Genomic DNA, 25,740 nt, shown 5'->3' on the forward strand with positions numbered 1-25,740 from the left:
TCAGCCATAAAAAATTACATAGCCATTGAAAAAAATAATCAGCCTTTATAAATCTTAGTTTTTCAAACGAAAGAGCAATTTTCATTTACCAAATGCTTTGCACCCTTTTAGAAAGTGTGATTGAACTTTCTTTTTTTAAAGTGTAAGTACTGTAGAAACGATACTGAATGCTAAATAATGTGTTTGTTTTTCAGCTGTCGTAAGTCTAAAGAGATTTTTTTGAGTACTTCAATTATAAAAACATTTAAAACATACAAACTTGTGCAATTTTTATTTTAATGAAGATGAGAAGTTCATTAAAGAAGATAAATATTTCATTAGATCTTAAATAAAACAAAGAGATTTTTGGCTTCTCTCAGCACAAAATTCCTTTGAAAGATTAATTAATACATGCAAATTATGCAAATTAGACCCATGCAAATATTTTATGAAGACAATTAAGGGAACCATTAATTACTGCTTTTTTTGCTTCAGTGAGATTCATTCATTTAATTTTAATTTCACTTTAACTGTTTTGATGTATAATCTTGCGGCTAAGAACTTTATCTTTCCTGGCGGGTCACTTAAACTTATAAATTCCATCAAGTGAGCACACAGAAATCTGTAAAGGTATTCTTGAGACTATGTTTAGTATCAAGAGAAATTTTTGACACAATGCACTCCCACAAACAGGGAAACTGGAAGGGAATGTGAGCTCATTCTTGGACAAGGTTCAACTGCTGGAAAAGCAATTAATTTGCTTTGGCTGTGCTAATATAGGGGAATTAGAAAGTGTGACACAAGACAAATAGAAATAATTAGTTCTCCAAAATGATGTTCTCATTAATATGGTTCGAACAGTAGAAATAAAAAAAAAACATTATTGTGGCATGTCTGCATTCTGTCCCTGACCATGGGAGGTAGAATAAAGCACCATAAGCTTTTTATATTTATGGTGTAAGTGATGATGTTTTAATTTTTTCCTAAGTGAGTGTCTGTATCGAAGGGTGTTATATGTCTCGAATGTCCAAACGACATATGCTCTCCAAGTTGATAATGGACTTCCCACCACCATTTGTTTGTGTATCAGTTTTTAAGTTTTGTTCACAGTTATCCCATATTTAAGTGAACAAAGACAAGAATTCCTCGTCTGTAGCTAAAATATTTAAAGATCACATTTATGACACTCAGATGTAATAAGCTGTTTTAGAAATGTGTGTTTATGTTTCATTTTTAAAAAGTTATTCTGTTTATTAAATTCCCCTTAGCTGTCCAGGCTACAATAAAGGAGGAGAGAGGCTATGGACATACTGAGTCTCAGGGTATGGTATAATTTCACTATGGTATGAATGATCTGTATCCTTTATATTATCATCCTCAATAAGGAAAAAGTTGGCGGTAAATATCATCAGTTTTCCTCATGATTAGAGAATTTTGAAATTCTAAGCACAAATATTTAAGTGAGTTTCTCATAAATAGAAAGATAAAATTAAAATAGTGAACTTAATAAAAAAAGGCATCTTAAATTATTTTATAATCTTTGTCTCAGCAATTAAAATTGTGTCTTTACTATTACAATACCGGAGTCTTATTTGAATACTCTCCTTGGACACATCGTTTAGCCATGCACCTCGTCCTTGACGCTGAGATGAGAGAGAGGCTGTGACGTGTGCGCAGAGACTGTGTTCCATATTAACCTTCTTCGTGTTTGCTCAAAGCATTTTGTGAAATTTTTACAAAGGAGATTTTTCTCTCACTCATCCTTAAATTCCTTAATGTACCCCCCTTTACTCAATACTGTTGAAACAGATGCATGCTGCACTTTATAAATTATGATCAACTGTGAATTTTATTGGTGTGCTTTGCTTAATCACTCCTTGACTTCAGTAATTATGACAGTAAATCAAAGCAGATATAGCAAGGCATTGATCTTTAAGGTCCACTGTTCTTATCATTCCCTGTTTCCACTTATCACTTTATTTTAGTACTTCATATAGCGTAAACCCTGTCATAAACACGTGTACAAATGAGCCAGTTCACTTCAATTATTGACATATTATTAGTTCTCTATTAAGAAAGTTGCTTCAATACTGATAAAAGTTTACTTGTACAATGCCCATTTTCTTCTCTAAACTTGTAAGTCAAGTTAACCCTGAACTTTTTAGGTATATGTCATTTATAATAGCTATGTTCATTATAGTATTTTTGCAAGAAAAAAAAAACAAGGGTATCCAATAGCTTACAAAGACACAATATGACAACAATACAAGAAAGTAATTTTATTTACTAATAATGGATTTGATATGGCAGTATTTCAGTCCAAGGAATAACAAAGCATACACTGAAATTATAAATAAATATTAATATAATACTTTATGAAATAGATATGCACCCATGGAACTATTTGAAGTTAACCCGTATGATTCTGGTTAAGCAAGTAGTTAACAATGATTCGTAAGTATGGAATCATAACTGCTTATTGGTTACTGCCTTCAATGCCACCTTAAACTGACTAAATATGTTGAAATAACACCAAAGGCCCCAAATCAGTGGCAAAGTACTAAAAGCAAATTTGTTATTGCTTTGTTTTGCTCAAGTAATAAAATTCTAATACTTATATTCTTAAATGAAAACAATAGTTGAGGTTATTTTCAGGCTGATCTTTTACGTCCAAATGACTCAACACAAGTGTTTATACAATGAGAGCGGCCTAGAGTTGCGTGTAAATCCTAGGCCATTGTTTCTGTTTGCTTTGATATTACAATATCTATTCTCGTTTTTTATTTTAAACAAATTTTAATGTGTACAATTTGGTACAGGTAAATAAATTATTTTCTTTAAACTCTCCACAAACAGGTTTCAATGGGACGAATTAAAAATTATATACTAAATAAGGACCAATTTTCCAAACATTAAAATTTAAATTACATTTTAAAGAAGTAATAACTTCATGGCTTACGAGTTGACAACTTGTAAAGTGAGTATGTTATTTTATAATAATCCAATTTAATATTAATGGCTAAAATATGTCTGCATGTGTACTGTCACCTGGTAGATGGATGCTAAGTGCTTTACATGGATCACTTTATCTAAATTCTTATTAACCCTCAGAAATTGAGTTTCGTTAAAAGATAAAGTAGTGAAAAAGATCCTGAAGTCTACGAGTCCTGGTGTTTGGAATCTGGGGTCTGCAGAGATGTGATAACAGTTCTCACTCCCACGGGAAACTCAGAAGTTTGTTTTCAAGCACTGGAAAGGGTGTTTTCAGAAAGCAAGCCTATGACAATCAAGTTTGACTTTAAAAAGTCATGAAGACATTTTAAGTTCAAGGAAGCTTCAGTTAGTCTCTGCTGAAGGTCACGTCTAGGGTTGCCTTTTAACAGCCTCTATTCATACACACATTCTATGAGAAACCATAGATTTGTGTATGAGTTAGGGTTTCTATAATTGTGATAAAACACAGCAGCAACAGTAACTTGGGGAGAAATAGGGATATTTGGTTTTTACAATCTGGGTCAAAGGCTATTGAGAAAAGCCATAGCAGGAAGCTAGAAGTAGGAACTGAGGCAGAAGTCATGGAAAAAGGTGGTTACTGGTTTGCTTTGCAGGGATTACTTAAGTCTTCTTTCTTATACAACTCAAGACCAATGGCCCAGTGTTGGTTACATCGACAGTGACCTAGGCACTCCCACATCAATAATTAATGAGGAAAATAATTGTCAAACTTGTCTATGTGCAAGAATTATGAAGGCATATTCCGCAATCCAGTGTATTTCTTCAGAGATGACTGTAGTCTTGTGTTAATTTAATAAACTATTAGCCAGGACAATATGCTATGTGGAAAATTCATGGTTTATATTTATGATAAATCCATTATATACTAAGTCTTGGTGATGAAGATGAATCTTTTATGCAAGTATAGTTCATTCCACAATTTTTGTTACTTTATTCATTTAGAGTGAGACGTTCCAGTGTAAAAGCACAGCATTTGCTTATATCTACTAAAATTGTAAAAAACAAAAATGGAACTAATGCTTTGCGTTAGAATTCATCCTTTAGTACTAAATAATTTTGGATGTTATTAGTAACAAATTTAATTTATTCACAATATTCTGGCTACTTGAAATGAGTGTATGGATCTAAGTAGTTATCCTGAAACAGACTTATGTTAAGTCCAGGTTGCAATTTGTGTCAGGGAGAACCTTCTTTGGACTTCTAAATCTCAATTCACAGGCAATGCAATTCCAAGCAAGGCAACCAACTGGTAGACTGATAATCAAGGAATTAATTAGCCCCTCTGATCTTTGCCTTTCCTTTTTCTTTTAATTAGAATGTTATATAAGACAGGAGAAATGGCTCCATAAACATTTCATTCTCAATCCTACTGCCTGATCTTAATTGTTGACTTGATTAAATTGAAAAGTGCCTGGAAGATTGATAGTGTGCACCTCAGAGTGTGTCTGCAAAGCTGTTTCCAACAAGGAAGAGCGGAAGAGAGGATCCACCCTGAAGGTAGCTGACTCTAGTCCTACAGCCTGGTGGAGGTCTGGAGAGATTGTAAACAAGAGAGGAAAAGAGAATGCTGAGCAGAAAGGGATCCCTTCTCTGTGCTTCTCAGGTTTCACTCTGACAGTATCGCTGCCTTCTGTTGTTTTTCCCACCCTGGTACCCGGAAACCTTTGGAACTTTGAGCCAGAAGCAACATTTTCTGCCTTGAATTGTTTCTCTAAGATATGTACTCATTAGAAGGTCTGACTAGTACATGGTAATTCCATTCAATTACTAATGTACACATATTAAATGCACAATATCACAAAGTCTAAATGAAAAAATCTGTGTTGGTAGGATGTTTAATGCATGCTAGAACATTTGAAGCAATACAAAACTTAATAAAGCATGTAAGTTCTAGCTGAACATGTAAAGCAGGCCCGTCCTCCCATCACACAGCAGGTCGAGGCTGAACAACTGAAAGTTTGAATCAGCCTATGACATAGTATGACATAGTATGACACAGTATGACATAGTATGACACAGTATGAACACACATACCGCACACACACATACACACACAAAATATACATAACACAGACACACGGTACACATACACGCATACAAACACACACACATACACACACACATGCACTTACACAGACACACACATATATGCAATGTTTGCATCATGATACTCTGATGCTGAAAACTATTAGCCAAATAGCAGTCCTCCACTTTAAAGGGAAAGAAGGACATCACTTAACAAGCACAATCTATAAGCACTCAGGGGAAAACTACAATGGTGTGTCCAACAACTGGAACCCATTACAGTTCCGACTGACAAACTCTTGCTGCGACCTTCAATAAGCCATTCTCCTTCATTAAGCCTCAGTTTCCTACTTTGTACAACAAAGAGTTTCATTCGATCATAAACTCCTTTCCCAATACTAAGGCAATAACATCATGATAGTGTACTTGGCATAACATCAATGTTAAAACGTATTTTTTGAATAGATGAATAATTTAAAAAGTCAGCATGCATCTTCAAATATCTAGAAAGCAGAAAGAAGATATTTTTAAATAAAAAAAGATTGAGAATGTGAAGGCAAGCCTTTTATGTGTTTTCATTGGAATAGTATTTGGTTTTCTGTGATCTGAGATCAGTCAAATAGGAGAATAAAAAGCCAAGTAGTTTGATTATGGCTATTGGAAGTAAATAAAAGAGATGTACTTTCAAGTGAAGTCAAGATTTTGTAAGCATAACTTGCAGACAGAGTAAGATGTCAGATGAGCCATAGCTCATATTTACATTGATTCAAAACACCAAATGGCAAAATATTGCATAAAAATGAAAATAAATTCTATAAGGGAGGTAAAAGTTTTAAAAACTTTTAGAAAATGTCTGTTTATGCATATGCTTGTGAAATGTTAGATACATAATTATACCACATTAAGTTAGAATTTGTATATGGTGTAATGTTCAATATTTAATTATCTTAAGTAAAAGTAAGAGAAGGGTGAAGTTAATGTATGCAAATAAGATTAAATTTCTTTATAGGCATGATTATAGAATAAATTGAAAATGGAATATTGAATATAGGTGAAAAACTGCAAAGTACAAATCTCAGGTCAAAAATATGAAGAATAAGTACAAAGAGAAAACCAAACTGGTAATTCATCCACCAGATGAAAACTTTTATTTCTGCGAGAATTTATAAGGTCTGACATTCTTAGTCGAAATCAAGTCACATCTCCCCCAACCCCCCTTTCTATCAGCTCCTCCAGCTGAAGTCTGGAAAATCATCCTTGAGGGATATTCACACAGACAACATCTACCATTGGTCCTGTCTACCAAAGCCTGATCGATGGCTTCAGAGGATAAGCAGTGTGTCTTACTACATGACCAATCTTCTACCAGACAGCAGGGACACATTCAGGAACAAAACTGAGCCTCAGCCCCAGCTCAAGGAGACTTTAAACACTGCAGAGGTGGCAATGCACAACTTGGTCCTGAGGAGGAACAGAAGGCTCCCAACTCCAACAGGAAGAACTGGTTCTGAGCATCCAGTAGAAACTCCAGGGGCAGGATGGAGGAAAGGATAAGGAAGTACTCTTGGACACAGTCACTTTTAAATCAAGACTGTGAAGATGGATTATGTCTGACAGAAAGGGTCTAAACTGTCCCTTGGGTTAGGGAAAAAATCAGTACGGTTATTAGGAAAAGAAAAATAATAATTCCAATACATTAAGGAACATAGAAAGATAGGAGGTACAACTGAGCATTAGAATGAAGGTATTCTGGGGAGGAAGGTCATCCTCGATTCTTTCTCATTGTGTATTAAGGAGGACAGATTTAGACCAGCTCAAAGGACAGTGGTGAACCAGGTGTGTACAATGAATTTTGAGATCCTTCTGAGGCAAGAAACTAGACAATCATATATTATAATATGATACATCTAAACATGTCTGAATGAGTTTGAAGGATTTTATGAGCTTTTAATATATTATATATTATATTATACTATTATTATATATAGTATGTTATATACAATTATTAAGGATGTTATTGTCTATCAAGAGAGAATATCATGGGCACAGGATTTAAATGAATAAAGCTATCAAGTTACAGGTTTGTACACATACAGTGTGCATATATTTGACCGTGAAAGTAGAGTGACTTGGGACCATGTTTTTTACTACACATAAACAATATAAAAATTGAATATGTATATGAAATTTGTATATATGCTCAAACAACCTTATAAAACATAAAGTAGAATATGTTTTTCAAACTGTAACAGAAATTAAAATATGGGTGTCTGTTAATAGTCACATTATGGGAGGCCTAATTGCAATATAAATCAGATCCTGAAACAAATTACTTCTAAATATTTGGATATTCACTCTGCATTCTGAATCTCAACCAAACTCATGAATTTTGAGTTACTTATTTGCCATATCAGTAATGCAGAATTTTTTTCCCTGTGTACTATAAACAGATTTACCTCACTAATCAAGAAAAGTTAAATGATTAATGATTTTATTCTTTAGGATTAGTTCCTACACCATTCTGTTTTCTTCTTTGACATATTTTTGATTTTTATGGAAATGGCAATATAAAATGCCTGTGAGACACTGCCTTGTCTAACCTAGGTGCTTCTGTGACACTAATTATCTTGCATATGAGCAGTCAGTAAGTACCCAACATCTAGATGACTCACGCCAATGCCAAGGGTGGCATTATTTATGGCTAAAGTCTTAAAAATACATGAAGTGTATAAAAATTTCGGGTTATCTCAGTTTCGTTTTGTTTTGTTTACCAATTCAAATGTGTCATTTCCGAATAGGGAGTGATCTCTGTGATGGTTGGATTGGGAATAAGAGAGCAGCTGAGCCGCCTATCACCCCAGCTGGGCTTGGGGACTCAGGATGAGATACTGTGTCAAGGAAGTTTGCTTCTGCCTGTTTGGTTGTTTGGCTGGTTTGTGTCTTGTTTTCTTTTGTTTGTTTGATTGATTTTATTTTTTTATTATTAACCTGTAAACAAGCAGATGCCGCACGGCTCCCAAACGCATAACAGAGACTGGTTCATAAATGAGAAATGAGTTTCAACTCAATCTTAATCGCCTCTTCTACCTTTCATTTAGACAGATTTCAACTTCTAATCAACTTTTCTCCAATTCTGCTGTACACTACAAATGTGCTAAGTTAGTCTTGAAGTTAAAAGCATTCAAAACAAAACAAAAAAACATTCAAAACAAAACAAACATCCAAAACAAAACAAAAAAAAGAAAGAAAAACTCTTAATATTTCTCAATAGAGTTGGGGTGGGAGAATCTGGTTTTGGTATTATTTTAAAAGTATTCGGTAGGAAAACCACAGTTGAAATAACTATTTTAGGAAGAGTGGAGTTGGAGTGTGGTGCTGTGTGCTTTAATACCAGCATTCAGGAGACAGAAACAGGCAGATCTCTGTGAGCTCCAGACCAGCCTGGTCTAAACCGGAAGGAGAGGGAAGAGGAGAAGGAGGAGGGGTGAGAGTGGAGGAAGAGCAGGAGGAAAGGAAGGAGAAAAGACCCAAGAAACCAATTAATAGGCTTAAAGTTTTTCATCTCATACATTTTCTTTTTAAACTCACAACTTGGAAAAATCATTAACCAAAATTGTGAACACTACAAAGAAAATTAGGAACAAAAAATGGTATTTTGAAAACAACAGTTGGAAGAAATATAAATGGACGATTTTTCTATTTAAAAATAATATTATAATTTATATTTGGTTTAAGATTATTATGGAAACATTTTGTTTTTCAAAACTTGAAGCAATTTAATTATGCTTACTGCTTTATTCAGTTGATTTTAATTCTTGGTAGGAAAAGAAAGAAAACAAAATAATTTTTTTTCCTGTAAGTAAATCGCAGCAATACAAATTTAGCATTTTCAATATCCAGCCTTATTCAGCAAGATTTTAATTATATTAAATGCAGATTTAGGTATATGTGATCTTTAGAATTTAAAATGTTCCTATTTAGGAACAATTTCATTAATGACCCAAATTCTGTTGCCCGTGAACTATGCCATATGTACTCTGGGATAAGTAAGCAACCTATTTGGTGTGATTTCAGTTTTTTGTGAAATAACTTTACTAAATAGTCTAGGCTGGTCTCCCACTTGCAATCCTTCTCCAAAGGATTAGAAATCACAGGTTTGTGTCACCTTGCCCAAGTGCAAAAAAAAAAAAAAAAGAATATGGCAAAAAAAGGCTGTTTTTCATCAGTACTAACAATGAATAACAATAAACACACAGAGATGTGTGATCTGTATAACTTTTGCCTATGTTCAATAGACAATTACATATATATAATACCAAAATGGACTCTCTGAGGTTTCTTAGAGTCTTTCATATTATCTGATTTAGTGTGCACATAATCCCTTGTGTAAACACAGTAGGACTGCTGTTACCTTTTGCCCATATTGAGGGAATCGTTCTGGATAATGAGAATTGACTTTCTGGTAAGAGTAACTTTTTCCACTATGTATGTTCTTGTCACGTGATCCAAAAGATGTGCATAAGTGTACTGAAATGTATCATTCTGTTAAAAAGGAGATAGGTTTTTGCATCTAGAACCTCATTAATCTTCTATTCAATGGCATATTATTCAAGTCTTGCTAATTAAAACTAATTATTATGACACTAGGAAAGATAAATATTGGTTTGAAACATAACATTATATCCCCAGGAATATTTCTTCAAATTCGGGATTGTTATTTACTGGGTTATACGATGCAAAACCAGTGCGCTTCTTTCACACTAAGCCAGGGCTGACACTTCTGGAGCTGACTAAGTAATACAATTAGTATCAAATGATGCCCTAAAAATGATTGAGCTTAAAATGTAAAACAAAAGCAGCTGGGAAGATTACGGCCATTAATCATTTTAGATTTCCCCTTGAAGAATCATCTTCACTTGGAATAGAAAACAAATGCTTTTTTCCCTGTTTCCGTATTCATGTTGTTAGTGGGTTGGTTGTCTAGTATAGGTGTTGGGGAGCAAAGGCTGCTGACTTCATTTTTGCTCAATCCCAAAGGCTCGCCAATATACCATAACTAGCTTTCTGGCTGTTTAACACAACCTCCTTAGTATTCTATATATGATCTTACTCAACACAACTTCATTGTTAAAAATGCATATTATAAGGGGAGGGGGGAGGGGGATGTTTGCCCGGATACCGGGAAAGGGAATAACACTCGAAATGTATATAAGAAATACTCAAGTTAATAAAAAAAAAAGAAAATAAAAATGAAAAGCTTTGGTTACTAAAAAAAATGCATATTATAGTATACAGAATACATGAAAAACCTACATAGGTCCTAAACAAGAACCCTCGCTCTTAGCATTTAGTGAATCTATTTTGTATGCATCCTGCAGTGACGATCACGAAAATGAGTAGACACGTTTCCATTTTGAAACTATCTCCGTCACATATGACTTTATGGAGAATGGAAATTATAAAGCCTGCCAGAATTAGATTGTGCTCCAAACACTCAATAAAACACATTTACTGTGTCCAAGATTAAATCATACATTGTTTAAAATTAATTATTCCCTTTTAATTGCATTATCTAAACAGAAATGACCTGTTAATTTAAAGAAAATCTATCAGCGCGAAATGAATTCACTCACGTAAACAAGCAAGATGAACTTGACCTTGTTTGAACTTGTTTTGATGTGGCCCAGATGGTAGGCTACATGCTTGAATAGCGGCCTAAAGCTGAGGAAAAACTCATATACCCAGATCTAGATTTATAGCCTTCTGCAAATTCCTACCTTGTATTGTCCTTTCAGCATCTGCTCTCCCGCCACTGCGGTCAGCTTCTATCTCTGGGGTCAGGGAGTCTAAAAGCACAGAGGGGTAAGAAGGACACATATTTCATTTGATTCCTGTTGCCTTTTAAAATCAAGAGCTACCTGTTCATTTGATATGGAATTAAAACCCTGTAAATCTTTCTCATCTTTTCAAGATTTGACAAAAAGGTAATTATGAGAATTTTCAGAAGGTGTAGATAGGTAAGTAAAGTAAAATTATTCCGTATGATGGAAAAGAGTAGGGGTTCTTAGATTAACCTTGTATCATTTTTCTGTAGAAATGGATTTTGTTAAGCAGAAAAAGCAATGCCAAGTTTCAGATAGTGAGATTAAATGACAAAATGATCACATTACCTATCAAATAAAGCATTGGCTGAATGGTGCACGAGACCTAGACATACACACACACACAAGCACATAGCTATGTTGTCCTGCCGCTGATACAAATCAAAGTTGCTTTTGCAAAAACATGCATGCTCTCACCATTTAAGACCCGGAGACTGTCCGCTGAAGCTGCTTGTTTCAGTGTCTGCTCTGCTTGCTCTCGGCGCTTTGTCTCAAATTCTAGTGCTTCTTGCAGTTTTCTCTTTGCTTTTTTTTCCTTCTTTAGCCTCTTTTGGACTATGGCTGGAAAAGAAACCTGCAGATTACTCTTTGAGCTTGTAAGGATGCTGATTTGTAAGCGGTCAATAATCCTTAGAGTAGTCATTTCTCCTTATAGAACAGTCCGGCTACTGACTGAGAGGAAATCGCGAGTCCCAACTTTAACTTAAATAATCCCAAAGCACATTTTCATAAAAGCTGATTCCTTATTTAAACCTTAAATGATTACAAGAATGGCTTAAGTGCTCTATGAAGATAAACTTAACAGAGGGCACTAACGATAGCAAACGTGTGTACCCATTGTTACAGGGAGCTTGTTAAAACAAAAGTTGTGGCTTAGGCTCTGCTTGGAAATCAGTTCACTGAATCGTGCATATTTTTGTGTGCACACTACAGAGCACACACAACAGTGTACACTGTCGCATGTGGGTCCCTTGTCTCAGGAGACAGTTCCTCCGCAAATGCTGCTAAAGGAAACCAGAAATTTAAAAATCCTAGATTTTTAATGATTATTCCTTCTGATTCTATAAAAGACACAATATTACATGTATATCAGGAATAACATACTTCTGCTATTAACACACAGAAGCAGTCATTTCTTATGACAATTATAAGACTATAGTATAATAATTATAATATCATAATCAACACTATTAATTTCTTAATGAGAATGATTACTTCTTGGGTAATACTACAACGTATTTCAAGAAAACATGCTATCGTTGCATTTTGTTAAAATCATAGTGGAAATAAAGCCTTCCTTGAAGTTGCAACATTCTACTGATGGCATGGCTTTATATGAAGGAGTATGATACTGAGACAGTGTCCAATGATAACCAACAAATAATAACAACAGAAAGAATCACAATGTGCATTCATGGACTGCTTTTACTTTGTCTATTCCTATGTAGACACACTGAGCTAGAAATGTTGGCAAATGTAAGTTCTTTAAAATTATCTTTCTGAATAATAAAGAACCACTGTGGATGTTTGACAACATCACCATGACAAAACCAGTCCTTTAGATATAAAGAGCAACTGGTCTGTTTCTTGCTACCCATTACAGAACAAGGAATTTACTTAATTTTATATTTAATCAGCATGTAAACATAGGAAAGTATTCTAGTAAATATTCAGTTTCAGTTTCTATTCCCCACATGTCTCGTTAGTAATATCATTAGGTCTACGTTGATGGCAGCCCATCAACCTCTTGAACTCATTAGCTTTTGTACCACATAACTCAAATAATTTTACCCCCGAATGGCCATTGACTACATACATTCTTATCTGTGAAATAATTGACACTGACCTCAAACCAATGCTAATTTTCTTCTATTAAGAATGAAATAATTTTCTTATTTCACTGTTCTCATAGTTCTTTTTCCAAATGTTATTATTTAACATTTGTCCACGAAAGGATGTAGTAGTTTTGAAACATGTTTATAAATAGCAAATGATCATGCAACATGCATCCACAGCACTAAGCCGTTTACCACTCAATTTCCTTCTATATGATTGCATGAAATAAGACTGAACCTGTTTTCTGCAGGATAATACACTTCATCAGTTGATACATTCGTAAGTATGAATAATTATTTTTTTTATTTTTTTAATCTTCTTTTTTTTATACTCCAGATTTTATCCTCCTCCAGGTCCCGACCATCCTCTGACTATTCTACATCCTGTACTGCCCCACCTCCACCAAAATGTCCCCAACCTTGACGCCCCCACTTACTCACCCCCCACCCCCATCCCACCAAACTCCCTACTCCCTGGGGCTTCCAGTCTCTTGAGGGTTAGGTGCATCTTCTCTGACTGAACCAAGACCTGGCAGTCCTCTGCTGTCTGTGTGTTGGGGGCCCTCATATCAGCTGGTGTGTGCTGCCGGGTTGGTGGTCCAGTGTCTGAGAGATCTCAGGGCTCCAGGTTACCTGAGACTGCTGGTCCTCCTGCAGGGTCATCCTCCTCCTCAGCTTCTTCTAGCTTTTCCCTAATTCAACTACAGAGGTCAGCAGCTCCTGTTCACTGGTTGATTGCGTTTATCTGCATCTGACTCTTTTAGCTGTTTGTTGGGTCTTTCAGAGGGCAGTGGATAGGTCCCATTTTGTGAGCACCCCACAGCCTAAGTAATAGTGTCAGGCCTTAGGACCTCCCCATGAGCTGGATCCCTGTTTTGGCCTGATTCTGTACTTCCTTTTCCCCAGGCTTTTCTCTATTTTTCTCCCTGCAGTTCTTTCAGACCGGAACAATTATGGGTCAGAATTTTTGACCGTAGGATGACAATCCCATCACTCACTTTATGTCCTATCTTTCTGCTGGAGGGGGAGGGGAGACCTTTAACTAGTTCCCTCTCCCTATTGTAGGGCATTTCATTTAAGGTCTCTTCCCTTTGAGTCCTGAGAATCTCTCACCTCCCAGCTCCCCAACTTACTCTAGGGAGTTAATTAAATGGGAGGAGATTCAAGAGGTCATCTGTGGATGTTTTGCCCTCTAGTGGTTAAAGGAATAAAACTGAAAACAAAACCTGGTCCTACTAGACTTGTAAGTCTCCAAAAGTTATTTTAGAAATTTTAAGGCCTATTTTTAGTCTTATATTAATCTTCGTCAGGCTAGAGAAAAACAGAAGCATGGCTATCTCATGAAAAATGCTTCCACAGATTGAACTCATTGCTCAAACTTCCTTATTTACTTTACACACATCTCTTACCAAATTTGCCATGCTTGAGCTATTTTAGACCTTAAATCTATGCATATTTATATTATTTTATATCATGTTATATGATGAATGAGTGTTCTGTGATATATGACGATGTCTCTGAAAAGGAAAATTCAGAAACCTGCTAGCTATTGATTCATAATATCTAATGAAGCAACCATGGAATGCTGGGAGCATTGTTTCTAAAATGAAAACAATGATCTTTCAATGACTACCTCAAACATGAAAGGATGACAGTTGAAGAATTTATACTGGATACTTATAAAATTAAAGAAAGGGAAACCACCCCTTTCTATAGATCTTGTCAACTCATATAGCTGCATCAAATGAGAGATTGGTGGTCATCTTCAAATTCATGAACAAAATAAATATACAATATGAATGATCTTCAAAATTATTTATCGATGACCAGTACAATATTTTAAAAGAAACAATTTGCAGATCAATAATGCCATTAATTTTATCCAATAAGAATTCATTTTGGTCTGTACTTTATGTACTTGACCTTGTTGAACGAAAGCGAAGCATTTAGAAGGAAAATTATATAAACACTTAACTTCAGTTATTTGTCTAGATACTCATCAAGCTTCCATTTCAGTTGATAAATATCTTACCAAACCTGCTTTGCTTGGATAATCAGTCTCTTCTATTTTAGTTTTATGACTTTAACTCCTGAGGTTTTCAAAGAGCAAGTGTGAGTGAACACAACATTCTTCATCAGAGCTCCCATCTTATCAGAGCTCATTCTTATCTCGAAGAATATGAATTCATTAAGCTCCATAAACAATGAAAATTATGTGATCAATGATATGATAGATATACCCAATCCCCCGAGGTAGAAAATGTGAGAGAGTGTGGACGTTGAACATTCATAAATAGAATACACTCAGGAATCAAGTGCTATTCTAAGTTCAGTTACAGGCAATGAAACAAATACAAAACAATAGTATTATGTTAAATATTTCACATAAACTATTAGACCTCTGTGGAGTTTCCCAGATACCTCTGTTCTTTTGTTCCATGGCCAGCTGCTTCTCGAGTGTTTCTCTTAGTTCTCTTTCTCTTAAAAAATCCATCTTCAGCTCTGTTTTTTCCAGTTGGACCTGTTTTTCTTGAGCTCTGGCATTATCTATGGCAACTTTCAAGAGGCCCTGCACAAAGAAGGTATTCAGCATAAGAATATTTTGGTATAAACCCCATTCGTTAGTTACTTAGATGCATTTAATTCCTGCAAATTTATCCAGGATGCATAAGTGCATAGATATAACAACTAAAACACAAACTTCTAAATCTAATTAAAGTATTTTAGAAAGACAAATATTTATGGCATGTGGGTTCTATTGGTTGAATTAGACTACTTAGCTTTATAAAGCATATTGTGTGTCACAGAAAAGCTTCCTATAAAATACTAATGGGCCAGAGACACAGGCAACAATTCTACAGGCGCCATTTAGCATGGTCTGTGTGAGCATGGTCTGCTAGGCTGGCAGCGTCTTCAGAATCAATCATCCATTCCCTAGCAAGGATACGTCCTGTAAAGCTGTCTTTCATGTGTTCCTCAGTTTTACTGTCTCTGTGCCCTGTAGGAAGCTTTCTCCTTCCCTGTAGATCCTCAATTGTTCACACCCTCCTTTTAGTTTACCTTTGTTCAAAGCCACAATTCAGAAGAGGACTTCTCTGATTATCCAACCAGAAATAGTCCTTCAAGTAGATATTGCTAGCCCTCCTTAACCATTATTGTTAAGTGCACAATTAAGTAACATTAGTAGAAGTCTAATTGCTCATTGGTTCATAGCATCCCTCTTTCAATCCAATGTAAGTTTTTTGACAAAGGCAAGGATATTTGTTACTATTTAGCACTCTGTCTCCAATAGCCCAAATCATGGCCATAATTTAAAGATAATAAAATATTCACAAATTAAAATGATCATTTTGCTGAATTTTGAGATGCATAATATGTTTAAAGCATCTAGAACGAAAGATTAGCCATCAGTCATATTCATGAAGTCCTTCAAAATACAGTGATAATGTGAGAATTAGTTTGAAGAGTATTTCCCAGGCAAGTAACTAAAAAAGATTTAGTGAAAACAAAACTTGCTTGGCCTCACAACTGATTGCTGGGATGTGTACTCTCTTTATATATAATTTTCATCAAATTTAGAAGTTTCTTCATACTTTAAACATAAAATGTGAGCACAGAGTCTACGTATAAATAATCCTGTGTGCTTTGTCAGACAAGTTATTTAGGTCCAAAGTTATTACTGAAAATTGCAGTTAAAAATTCTATCACCATGAATTCAGCAATGCAAAATGCTATATTTGGATATAAAGTATTTTGTCATGGTCTGTGAATGTGCCAGTCTGAAATTTGCCATTGAAATTACACAGGAGGTGTAATTTAATGCCATTGCTAGACATTCTCAAGGATTCAACTCTTTTAAAGAGTCAGTGTGAATATTTTGAACCAGGAATTCCAACTTGAGCTTGACTTGAACCACAATAAAGAGATGGTCTGTTTCCAGCAAGACAGTATACCTCTTAATATTCTCATAAGCATATATATGCATATATATATAAAATGCTATGTATGACCTAAAGTTTTCTGGCTTAATTCTTGTATAGAAAATAAGCAAGAGTCAGGACAAGCATTTCTAAGTGACAGCTCTTCCACTCCCACTCTCTCATTGCTTAATAATAAAACACAGCTTCTAAGGAAACTGACATCTTAACTGAATTCAGTAACAGTCCTGTATATGTTTCTTCTGCACCAGGAACAAACAATTAGTAACAAATGAAAGAGATCATTACATCAAGTGCCCTTTTAGATCACCCCAATTAAAACTTTAGTTTAGCTGTATTTTAATTCTAAGATACCAAATTCTAATTTTCTGCTCTGATTGCTCTTGTTGACTTATCTTTGAAAGATGTTCTCTCTCTGCAATGTCTAGAGATTATTTAGCAAGATGCCAATGTTGGCACCACTTAATGTGTTGATTGGTTGTATTATCAGTAGCTGTTTAAAATAAATTACTATTAAACTAATATTGTCCTTGGGTGACAAGACACGATATTTTAGTGTTCTTAAATATGAAATAGTCATTACAAATAAACATGTTGAATAACGTTAAGCTCTAATCTGTGGTTTTTATTATTAATATCAGTTTTTAAAGGATGAAGATGCTGGGAGTATTAACATTTATTTATCCTTTTGTTCCAGTTATTGGTAACTGTAGCCAATGGTGTTGTATTTCCTGCTTTTTCGTATGGTGTCTGAAAAAACACCATTAGCTTTTAGGGTCTTATGCTCTGTAGAGACTATGTCGAAGCTATTTAAAATTTAGACTTTAAATTAAAGCACATCAGTAGGAGTCCAGTGTGAACTGAAGTCTGCATGAGGACCAGACTGACTGACAAAGGGAAGGTCTTGCCAGAGATAAGTCTGTGCAATAACCAAGGAAATGCAGAATGCCGATTCAAGTTCACTGCATCGGGAGGCTGGAAAAAAGCAACAGCAAGCAGTGTTTACAACAGCTACAAGTTCTACAGACAGCATTCAACTATCAGCCATGATTCTCTCAGAGCCGTGTAAATTCTGTTGTGTTTCCAGGTAGGTGGTGTGCAAAAGGTCACAGTAATCACGTGGGATCACACGGAAGGACAATATTTGTACAGTGCCATCGCATTTTATATCATAGCTAAGAGGGGAAGGTTTCAAACACAATGGTTTTTTTTTTCTTCTCTAAGGGTCTTTCTATTTTTCATAACACTCAAGTTGTGTAATGGCTCTAAGGAAATAGAGCTGAAGTTTATGCTGAGGCACAACAATGGTAAAAAGACAATGGTTGATTGTCCTCAGAGTTATTTTCAAGGGAAGCTTGATGTTTGTAACCAAAAATCAATTCGTAGCAGCTAAAATATGTTCTTTTCTTTCATTTTCTCTTTGTTCCAGAGGATAAACCTCTTCATAAGATTGCAGAGGTGGGTGACTCTGCAAGGAGTCTAACAGCATTACTATAGGATCTACAACTCAGACAGCATGCGAGAGGACTTCCTGATATTCTCATGTGAAAACCAAGTCCTAGACACACCAGTTCTCTTCCTTACTACAAGGGTCCTTATTCTACTTTTGTGCTTCGTCCAGACTTATTTTTGAAAGCTACTTAACAAAGTTCTGCCAAGTAATGTGCCATAGAGAAAATGAGTAAAACTTGCCCAACCAATTATTAAAACTCAGAAGAATAAGGTTCAGAGGACTCAGAGATTCTCCTCAGTAGACTAAGGTTCTAGGTCAGAACTTCAGCAAAGTGATTGTAAAAATGGCTCCCCTGAAAACCAGACTTTTGACAACAGAGAGGAAAGAAATGACAGTACGAACTAATAAACTGTCATAGAAGTATTATTAAAATTGTTCTCAGTCTAAGATTAGTTACCCGAAGTTGATTAATGACATATTTCCTCGGAAACATTTCTTCTGTGTATAAGCCCACCTTGGGAGTCATAGTAAGTCAGCCAAGGCCTTGAAATCACTGCTACTGTATCTACCTCAATAACTGTGTATGCACAGCCACTATATCAGAGATTACAGAGAGCCATTGTAAAATAGAACTGGGCATGGTGAGGTGGTTATAGGGACTAGCAGTCAAGCCTGATGATGAGTGTTCATTTTCCAGAACACCCATAATGCAAGGAAACAATCAATTGTAAGGTCCTTGCTGACTTCCGGGTGTGCACCATGACAATTCCCTCTTTTGATCACCACCACATTTACAAAATAAATAAGTCAATATGTCAACGTGTGTAGAACTATTGTAATTGGCGCACTAAATTTTTCAATAGTCCTAAATCATACTACTGTTGCTACTGTAAATAATATTTAGCAAATAAAGGATTTAGTCCAGAATTTGAACTATCAATTTTGTGACCATCACAGTTATCTGTGTTTAATACCCTAGGTATATTTTGTTATTTGTTTTTTTACTTTAGTATTTTTCCAAATTGTATGGGAACAAAAGGGAAAAAATCAAATTACATAATCATAAAGGATGTAATACCAATATATGCAATTTTAACCCAGTCAGGCATTGGATATAATGTTATTTTCTAGATAGTTTTAAATAAGTTCTATATGAAATAAACAAGCAAATAAACAAGCTCTTCACTTACTCCACAGTACATAAAAGGCAAAGTAAAACAATGTGCATGATATTGTGATACAGGTTTGGGGATGGATAACGAGACTATATCATCTTGATACTTAGTTTTATTTCCTCTCACACTCAAACGAAAAGTGCTTCTCAAAGGCCATAGTTGTATTATATTTAATTATTAAGCCAGAGTCAGTAAGTTTGGGACTGTCATTTTCTCCTTCTACTTTCTCTTTTAGGATTTCCTACATTGATGAATTTCTGATTTAGTTGTCTTATTTTTGGTGACACTGAAATATTGAACATGGGCCATGTTGAGTAGAAAACAGGCTGGGAACACCAAACGATCTACCACTGAACCCATGCCGTTGTCTTAAATTCTCTCTGCACACAAACCACAGAGAACCCTCTTTCTATCAATACCCTTTATTATAAGCACCTTTAAAAAAGCTTTATCCATAATTAAATTTACTGCCTTTATCCTCTCTTTTGTTTCAACTTCTACTGATTAGTCGACTCTTAAACTCTAGTATTTGTAAGTCAGAAGGGTCTTTACCCACTGAATTGCCTCAGACTCAGTTCTATTCATTCTACAGGAAAGTTGCATTTTCACAGTATGTACTGGTTTGGGGGTAAAAACACACAAACAAGTTCCAAATTCCACTGTCAGTTCTAAGACAATGTTTGTGTGATCTAAGATCAAAGGAATGTTGCAACTAGTGAGTAGAATCCTATTTTAAGTGAACTCTATTTTCAGCCAATATTTGAAGGTGTCACGTCCAAGTATTTGACTCTAAAGCACTTTCTCACATTAAACTTTCCAGTAATCTATTCAAGGACATCATTGAAAGAGAAGGCTGTAGTCAGATATGTACATACTAAATACAAAAAAAAAAAAAAATGCCGTGCAAAAGTACAAGTTCTACTCTCTCTCTCTCTCTCTTTTTTCTTTTTCTTTTTTTTTTCCCGGAGCTGGGGACCGAACCCAGGGCCTGGCGCTTCCTAGGCAAGCGCTCTACCACTGAGCTAAATCCCCAACTCCCTACAAGTTCTAAAAATATAAATGAGTTCTAAAAATATAAATGGAATGAAATTTTATTCCTTCCCTTAACATTAATTATTGTTTTTCATTTTCCCCTTTAGTTTGTAAAATACTCAAGTGATATATATCAAACTCTATAACTCTTCTAGGTCCTAAATTCCTAATAAAAATATTTTTAAAGGGAGGGTTCAATTTTTACATGTAAATACATTTTCCATAAGTCTTACCTCTAAAGTGGAAAGAGATGGAAATTATGAAAACCATATTGTGCAGGAGACATTTGTAGCAATCACCATGCATTTAATTATTAAAAGTTGTTAACTAATTCTATATTATGCAATCATTTGCACTGAAAACAATGATGCTACAGATAATATTTTGAAGGAATTTGGGGGAATTACTCTTAATAGCAACAAGGAATTTTTCAGATAACCTTAGAGCTTTAAACTGAAATGAGAGTATGTTAAAGTTCTGATACGGAAGCAAAGAACTCAATTATACATACTTGAAACCAAAGACAAAATTGAGGTGGGCAGATTGTAATTGCCCAAATTAAAATTTAGACAGCAAACACATTCATATTCTATGCCTAATAAGCCAGGGTCATGATTGTTTGAGCATTTATGTGACACCTTGGATAATGTCATTACTCAAAAACTGTGCCAATAATAAAAGTTAGCATCTATGGTGCTCTACAATCTTACATGAAATCATCAAAAACTCAGTATTTATATATATATATATACATATATATATATATATGATTATCAGTATGCATTTGAATTTGTCTGTGCTTGGAACTCAGTGATTTTTTTATTTTTACTTTTTGTATAAATATGTGCACACAAATATTAAATATTCATAGGTATATAGCACCTATGTCTATACAGACATGCATATGTATAATTTTTAATTAGGGATTTTTAAATTGATGAACTATCTTTAATACATTCAGATCTCAATCAATAAAACCTAACAACTCATCCTTTAGCTTGCTTAGCTTATCATCCTACAGGTAATTCTTCTAAACTATGTCTTTGGGGCTTATGTTTCAAAAAGAAAGCAGGTTTAGAATACTTAAAAAATAGATAATTTGCCTAAAATATGTACATCTGATTTTCTATTTCTTTCTAAAATAAATACTTAGAGGTTATGGGAAGAGCATGCCTGGTCTAAGTATTACTAGCATATGATGGGTGGACGATTCTATGATTTCTATGAGGGTCAACACAGGCTTCACGCCTAGTGTGCACCCATTCCTCAGATGAGTAAGATATTTTCTAATAAAAACAGGGCTTATTTGGTGCTGAAATTCGAATCAAGTCATCATTAGTCTGATAAGAGTGTTCTAAGATAGCTTAATAGGGAGTTATTCATTGAATAAAATAAACTGTTCTCTACTTTCCTTCATTTATTAGTTACTTGAGAATTGTTTATCTATATAAATCATGTTCACCTGTACCCTAACTTCTCCCAAATCTACCCCCTTATCTGCACACCCAACTTTGTCTCTCCTCTTTCTGCGTCTGTCTCTGTCTTCCTTTGTCCCTATCTCTCTCTGTATGTCTGCCTGTCTTTCTGTGTCTGTCAGTCAGTCAGTCTGTCTCTGTCACTCTCTGTCTCTGTTTCTGACTCTGTCTCTCTTGCTCTCTCTCTTTCTTGCTCTGTCTCTCTGACTCTGTCTCTCTCTGTGTCTCTGTCTTTCTCTCTTTTATTAAATTATTTTATTTATATTCCAAAAGTTGTCCCCCATCCCCTTCCCCATCCCCTCCCTGCTCCTCTTTGCTTGCCTTTTACACTCATCCAACCACCCCCACTTTACCCTTGCCCTGGGGCATCAAGTTTCTACTCATTGATTAGATTTTTGTCTGCTTTGAGCTTGCATAGGTTGCCTGTAAATTGTTTAATCTGTTGTGTACTCATATGGGCAACTTTCCTACTGTGTCCACGAAACACTGTTTTCTTGAAGTCACCAGTTTCTCCTGGCTCTTAAATCTGTTCCCTCCTCTTCCCCAAGGATTCCCGGGACAGAAGGAAGAGGTATGATACACAGATTACATGGAGGGCTGAGCATTTGATAGACTCTTACTCGGCAGTGTGACAAGTTGTGCTACTCTCCTTCTTCCCACAAAGCATTTTTCTTAACAAGAGGGAAATTTACTTTGACCTTTACTTGTAATATGAGTAAAATTTCAGAGAAAATGTCTATGTTTACTTTTGGATATAATCACTAATTTGGCCATGGTTGAAATGACGCTGGACTGATGATTTCTTTTCAATTACTAAAATATAAAAACTTTAATGTTGAATAAAGTTATAGCAATTCTAATTACATTCATATTTAAAATGTCATATTAATAGATGAGAAGATATGTTACATTAAAGGCCTTCTGTTATGTCCTCGGAGAGGTAAATAAAATTAATTACATTTCTACTGGGGCAAAGTTTAATGTGGTAGGAAATGTGTTTAAGAAAATATAACAAAGGAAAGAGTGCTGGGCTAACAGCATCTGTATCTTGTGTCTCCTTCCCGCTCCTGCTAAGATGGGGAAATACGGAGAAAGCCCCATCTGGGGCCCACATGATCCCTTCATGCGTGGCAAGAAAACTATGCTTTCTTCTATCCCAAACACTTTTATTATCTTGGCTCCCTGCACTATGTTATTGTTAACTCCGAGTATTTTTGATTCATAATGTACTCTACATAAAATATACATCCTGAGGGGCACATAGGAAATCCGTAGAAACTTTTCTATGGCTTTTTGAAGTCTATTCTTTGAAGAGTCCTTACTTACTGAAACAACTTATTTATGAAAGAAGTGATTATTTAGGAATCTTCTATGTTAGACATATTTAAAACGACTAAACATATCATTTCCTCGCTGGAAGGCCAGAAGTTTAAAAATATCTAAATATTTACTAGAACTCGAATGCTGTCATTTGGTAAGTCAGACAAATTTATATACTTCAATCGGTCCCATTATTTGGCAAAAAAGAGAAAGTTTGGGGGGCGGAATGCTTTTCATAAATGCTCACATCAGTTACGCCTACATTTATTGTGGCACAATATAAAGTGTACATTGAGTATTGGTTAGTGTAGACAGTTAAAATTTAATTTTGTGAAGAAATGTTGAATACCATGGATCAGCCAGTCTCAAGATAATCATTTGAGATATGTTGTATTTTGGAAAAAGAGTTCACGTGTGTTTGGGTTTCATGCTCCTTTCTCCCAGAGTGAAAAGAGACCTACCTGAATGTTAGTGAGAAGGGTCTCTATGGAAGACAGGCCATCAGGAAACAGAAAGGGGGATGGGAAGCCCGGAGGTAGAGGTTGTCCATGCCCAGCCAGAGAAAGTTTGTCCATGCTGTCTCTTGCGGTTGGTGTAGAAAGTGGGGTCTCATCTGTATGTGATTGAAACAAAAATATAGAACATGTTACGCTTGTCTGTTTTTATTAGACCTCAGTAATGGCTTCCCTAGTGGTTTCCAGAACATTTATTGCAAATTGGTTCCTGCTATCAGGAGAAAATGCTTTCTGCTGAATTTTCTTTAATGAAAAAGCTGTGGAGATACAACAAGATAACATTAATGAGTAACTTTATAAGCCTTTTAAATGCAGTCTCTAATGAGACTGAGTTTACAGTGCCATAGAATCTTTTTAAAACAAATATTATCTCATATATAGTTGTGATAATATATTCAGGCTGACTTTATGGGCACCTTCCCAATTATCTCATTTTAGTTTGTTCTGTTTGGATTGACAATAGAGTATTTCTAAAGCTTTATATAAGAAAAATGTTTGGTCTGTCAGGGTGTTTCTTTCTCTATTAACCCTTCCATCAGTAGATGGTTCATCCAAATTTAGTCTTAAAAAGCTTATTGAAGAATCCACAAGTGAAATCCCTTTTTCCTTATATTTTTCTCCTGTCTTTTTCTTCGTTGTTTTTTTACAAATATCTAAACAGGAATCCTGAAATCCAAAAGTATTGTTTCTAAGTCACAATTAAAGTAATCACTCTCATTAGTTAAAAATATACTTTAGAAAAACTTAACCACCTAGAGCTTCTGCCCATCAAAGGAAACTGAAGGAAAAAAGCAGAGTAAAAATGTAACTTCCAGCACAGAATGATGTACACCTTATTTCCCTTCTCAGGTAAGTTTTCACTTATTCTTCAACATTTAGGCAACATACAGTAATGTCCAAAGGCAAGTATTCTTTCTTTTTATTTTAATGAGTTTTCATTTTACCCTTACTGGTAAAGAGTTACATTCTTCAACATTTAGGCAGCATAAAGTAATATCCAAAGGCAAGTCCTCTTCTCTTTCTTTTTATTTTAATAAGTTTTCATTTTACTCCTTATTATTTGATTTAAACACTTAGAAACTTTCAAAAGAATTGGAAACAATTGGTGCCTTAAGCACACAGAGTTTTCACTCAGGATAGTAATCTCTATTTGATAAGAGGTTCAGGTTTCACACCCAGAAAATTAATCAGCCCAGTATGTTTGTGTACCCCCAACACTGTCGCTCAATTCTACAAATGGCTAAAGAGTTCAGCCTACTGAGCTTTGCTTATAGTTTGACTTCACTGTTTTCAGTAATTCTTTTATTTTATGCTACAATACCTTATCACGCAACACTTTTTCCAAGTCCCTCTCTCTAGGGCAGGGACATTACAGAAGGTGTCTTATTGTCTTCACTCACGTTAGAACAAAGTAAATCCTATCCCTCGCCATTCCTCACTTTTAGTCAACTAACCAAAAGAGAACAAAGCTGAGGAGGGACATATGAGATGGAAGATGTCCTATTGACTATGTCCCCACCATACTCACTAACTCTTCTGCAGTTTCTCCTTCCTCTATTAATACACTGACAGAAGATCTCAACCAGCGTACACTTGAAGCAAAAACAATGAGCAACTAAGTTTGGGTTCATGATGCTGTATTTTATTAGAGCTTTCACCTAGGGTAAAGAAAGGCTTCAGGGCTTGGGTAGTGCTGCCCCATGGCTAATGTCTGTAAGGTAATTTTGGACACCATTTACCTTGCTCTCATAAATTACTTTTCTGGACCAAGGCTGCTAGTGTTGTCTCATCACGGTTCTGAAAAGGCACCTATTAAACACCCATGTGCATGTGTCATTGTTCAAGAAAAGGAGAGCAATATTTTTTGATCAGTTTCACCTTAGCTGTCACCTGGTAAGGAAATGTGCCTTAATAGATCATGGCGATAGTAATTGCTTGTCTTTTGAGGAAAGGCAGAGGGTCCGATGACCACCTGAGGATTTTTCCCATTAGCATCTACGACTTCATAATTTTGACAGACTGTGCAAAAAACGAGGACCAAATTTATTTGTACACACATCTTTCATTACCTTCTATTACCCATAATTGTTTGTTTT

At 35.2% G+C, this 25,740-nt stretch overlaps 1 protein-coding gene across 2 annotated transcripts in view; it reads right to left on the bottom strand.

Moving 5' to 3' along the window:
* The window catches only part of Dach1 (dachshund family transcription factor 1), a 388,024-nt gene that overhangs the window by 31,608 nt on the left and 330,676 nt on the right, over positions 1-25,740 (bottom strand). For both annotated transcript variants that reach the window (XM_087585831.1, NM_001427593.1), the window contains 4 exons: positions 23,591-23,742; positions 15,158-15,305; positions 11,319-11,462; positions 10,797-10,865 (listed from right to left, as the gene is read on the bottom strand). In XM_087585831.1, coding sequence (XP_087441957.1) covers positions 10,797-10,865; positions 11,319-11,462; positions 15,158-15,305; positions 23,591-23,742 — 513 coding nt within the window. The remainder of the gene's footprint in view (positions 1-10,796; positions 10,866-11,318; positions 11,463-15,157; positions 15,306-23,590; positions 23,743-25,740) is intronic.

Source organism: Rattus norvegicus, chromosome 15 (assembly GCF_021556685.1).
Source record: "Rattus norvegicus strain SHRSP/BbbUtx chromosome 15, alternate assembly SHRSP_T2T, whole genome shotgun sequence".
In the NCBI taxonomy this organism is placed as follows: domain Eukaryota; kingdom Metazoa; phylum Chordata; class Mammalia; order Rodentia; family Muridae; genus Rattus; species Rattus norvegicus.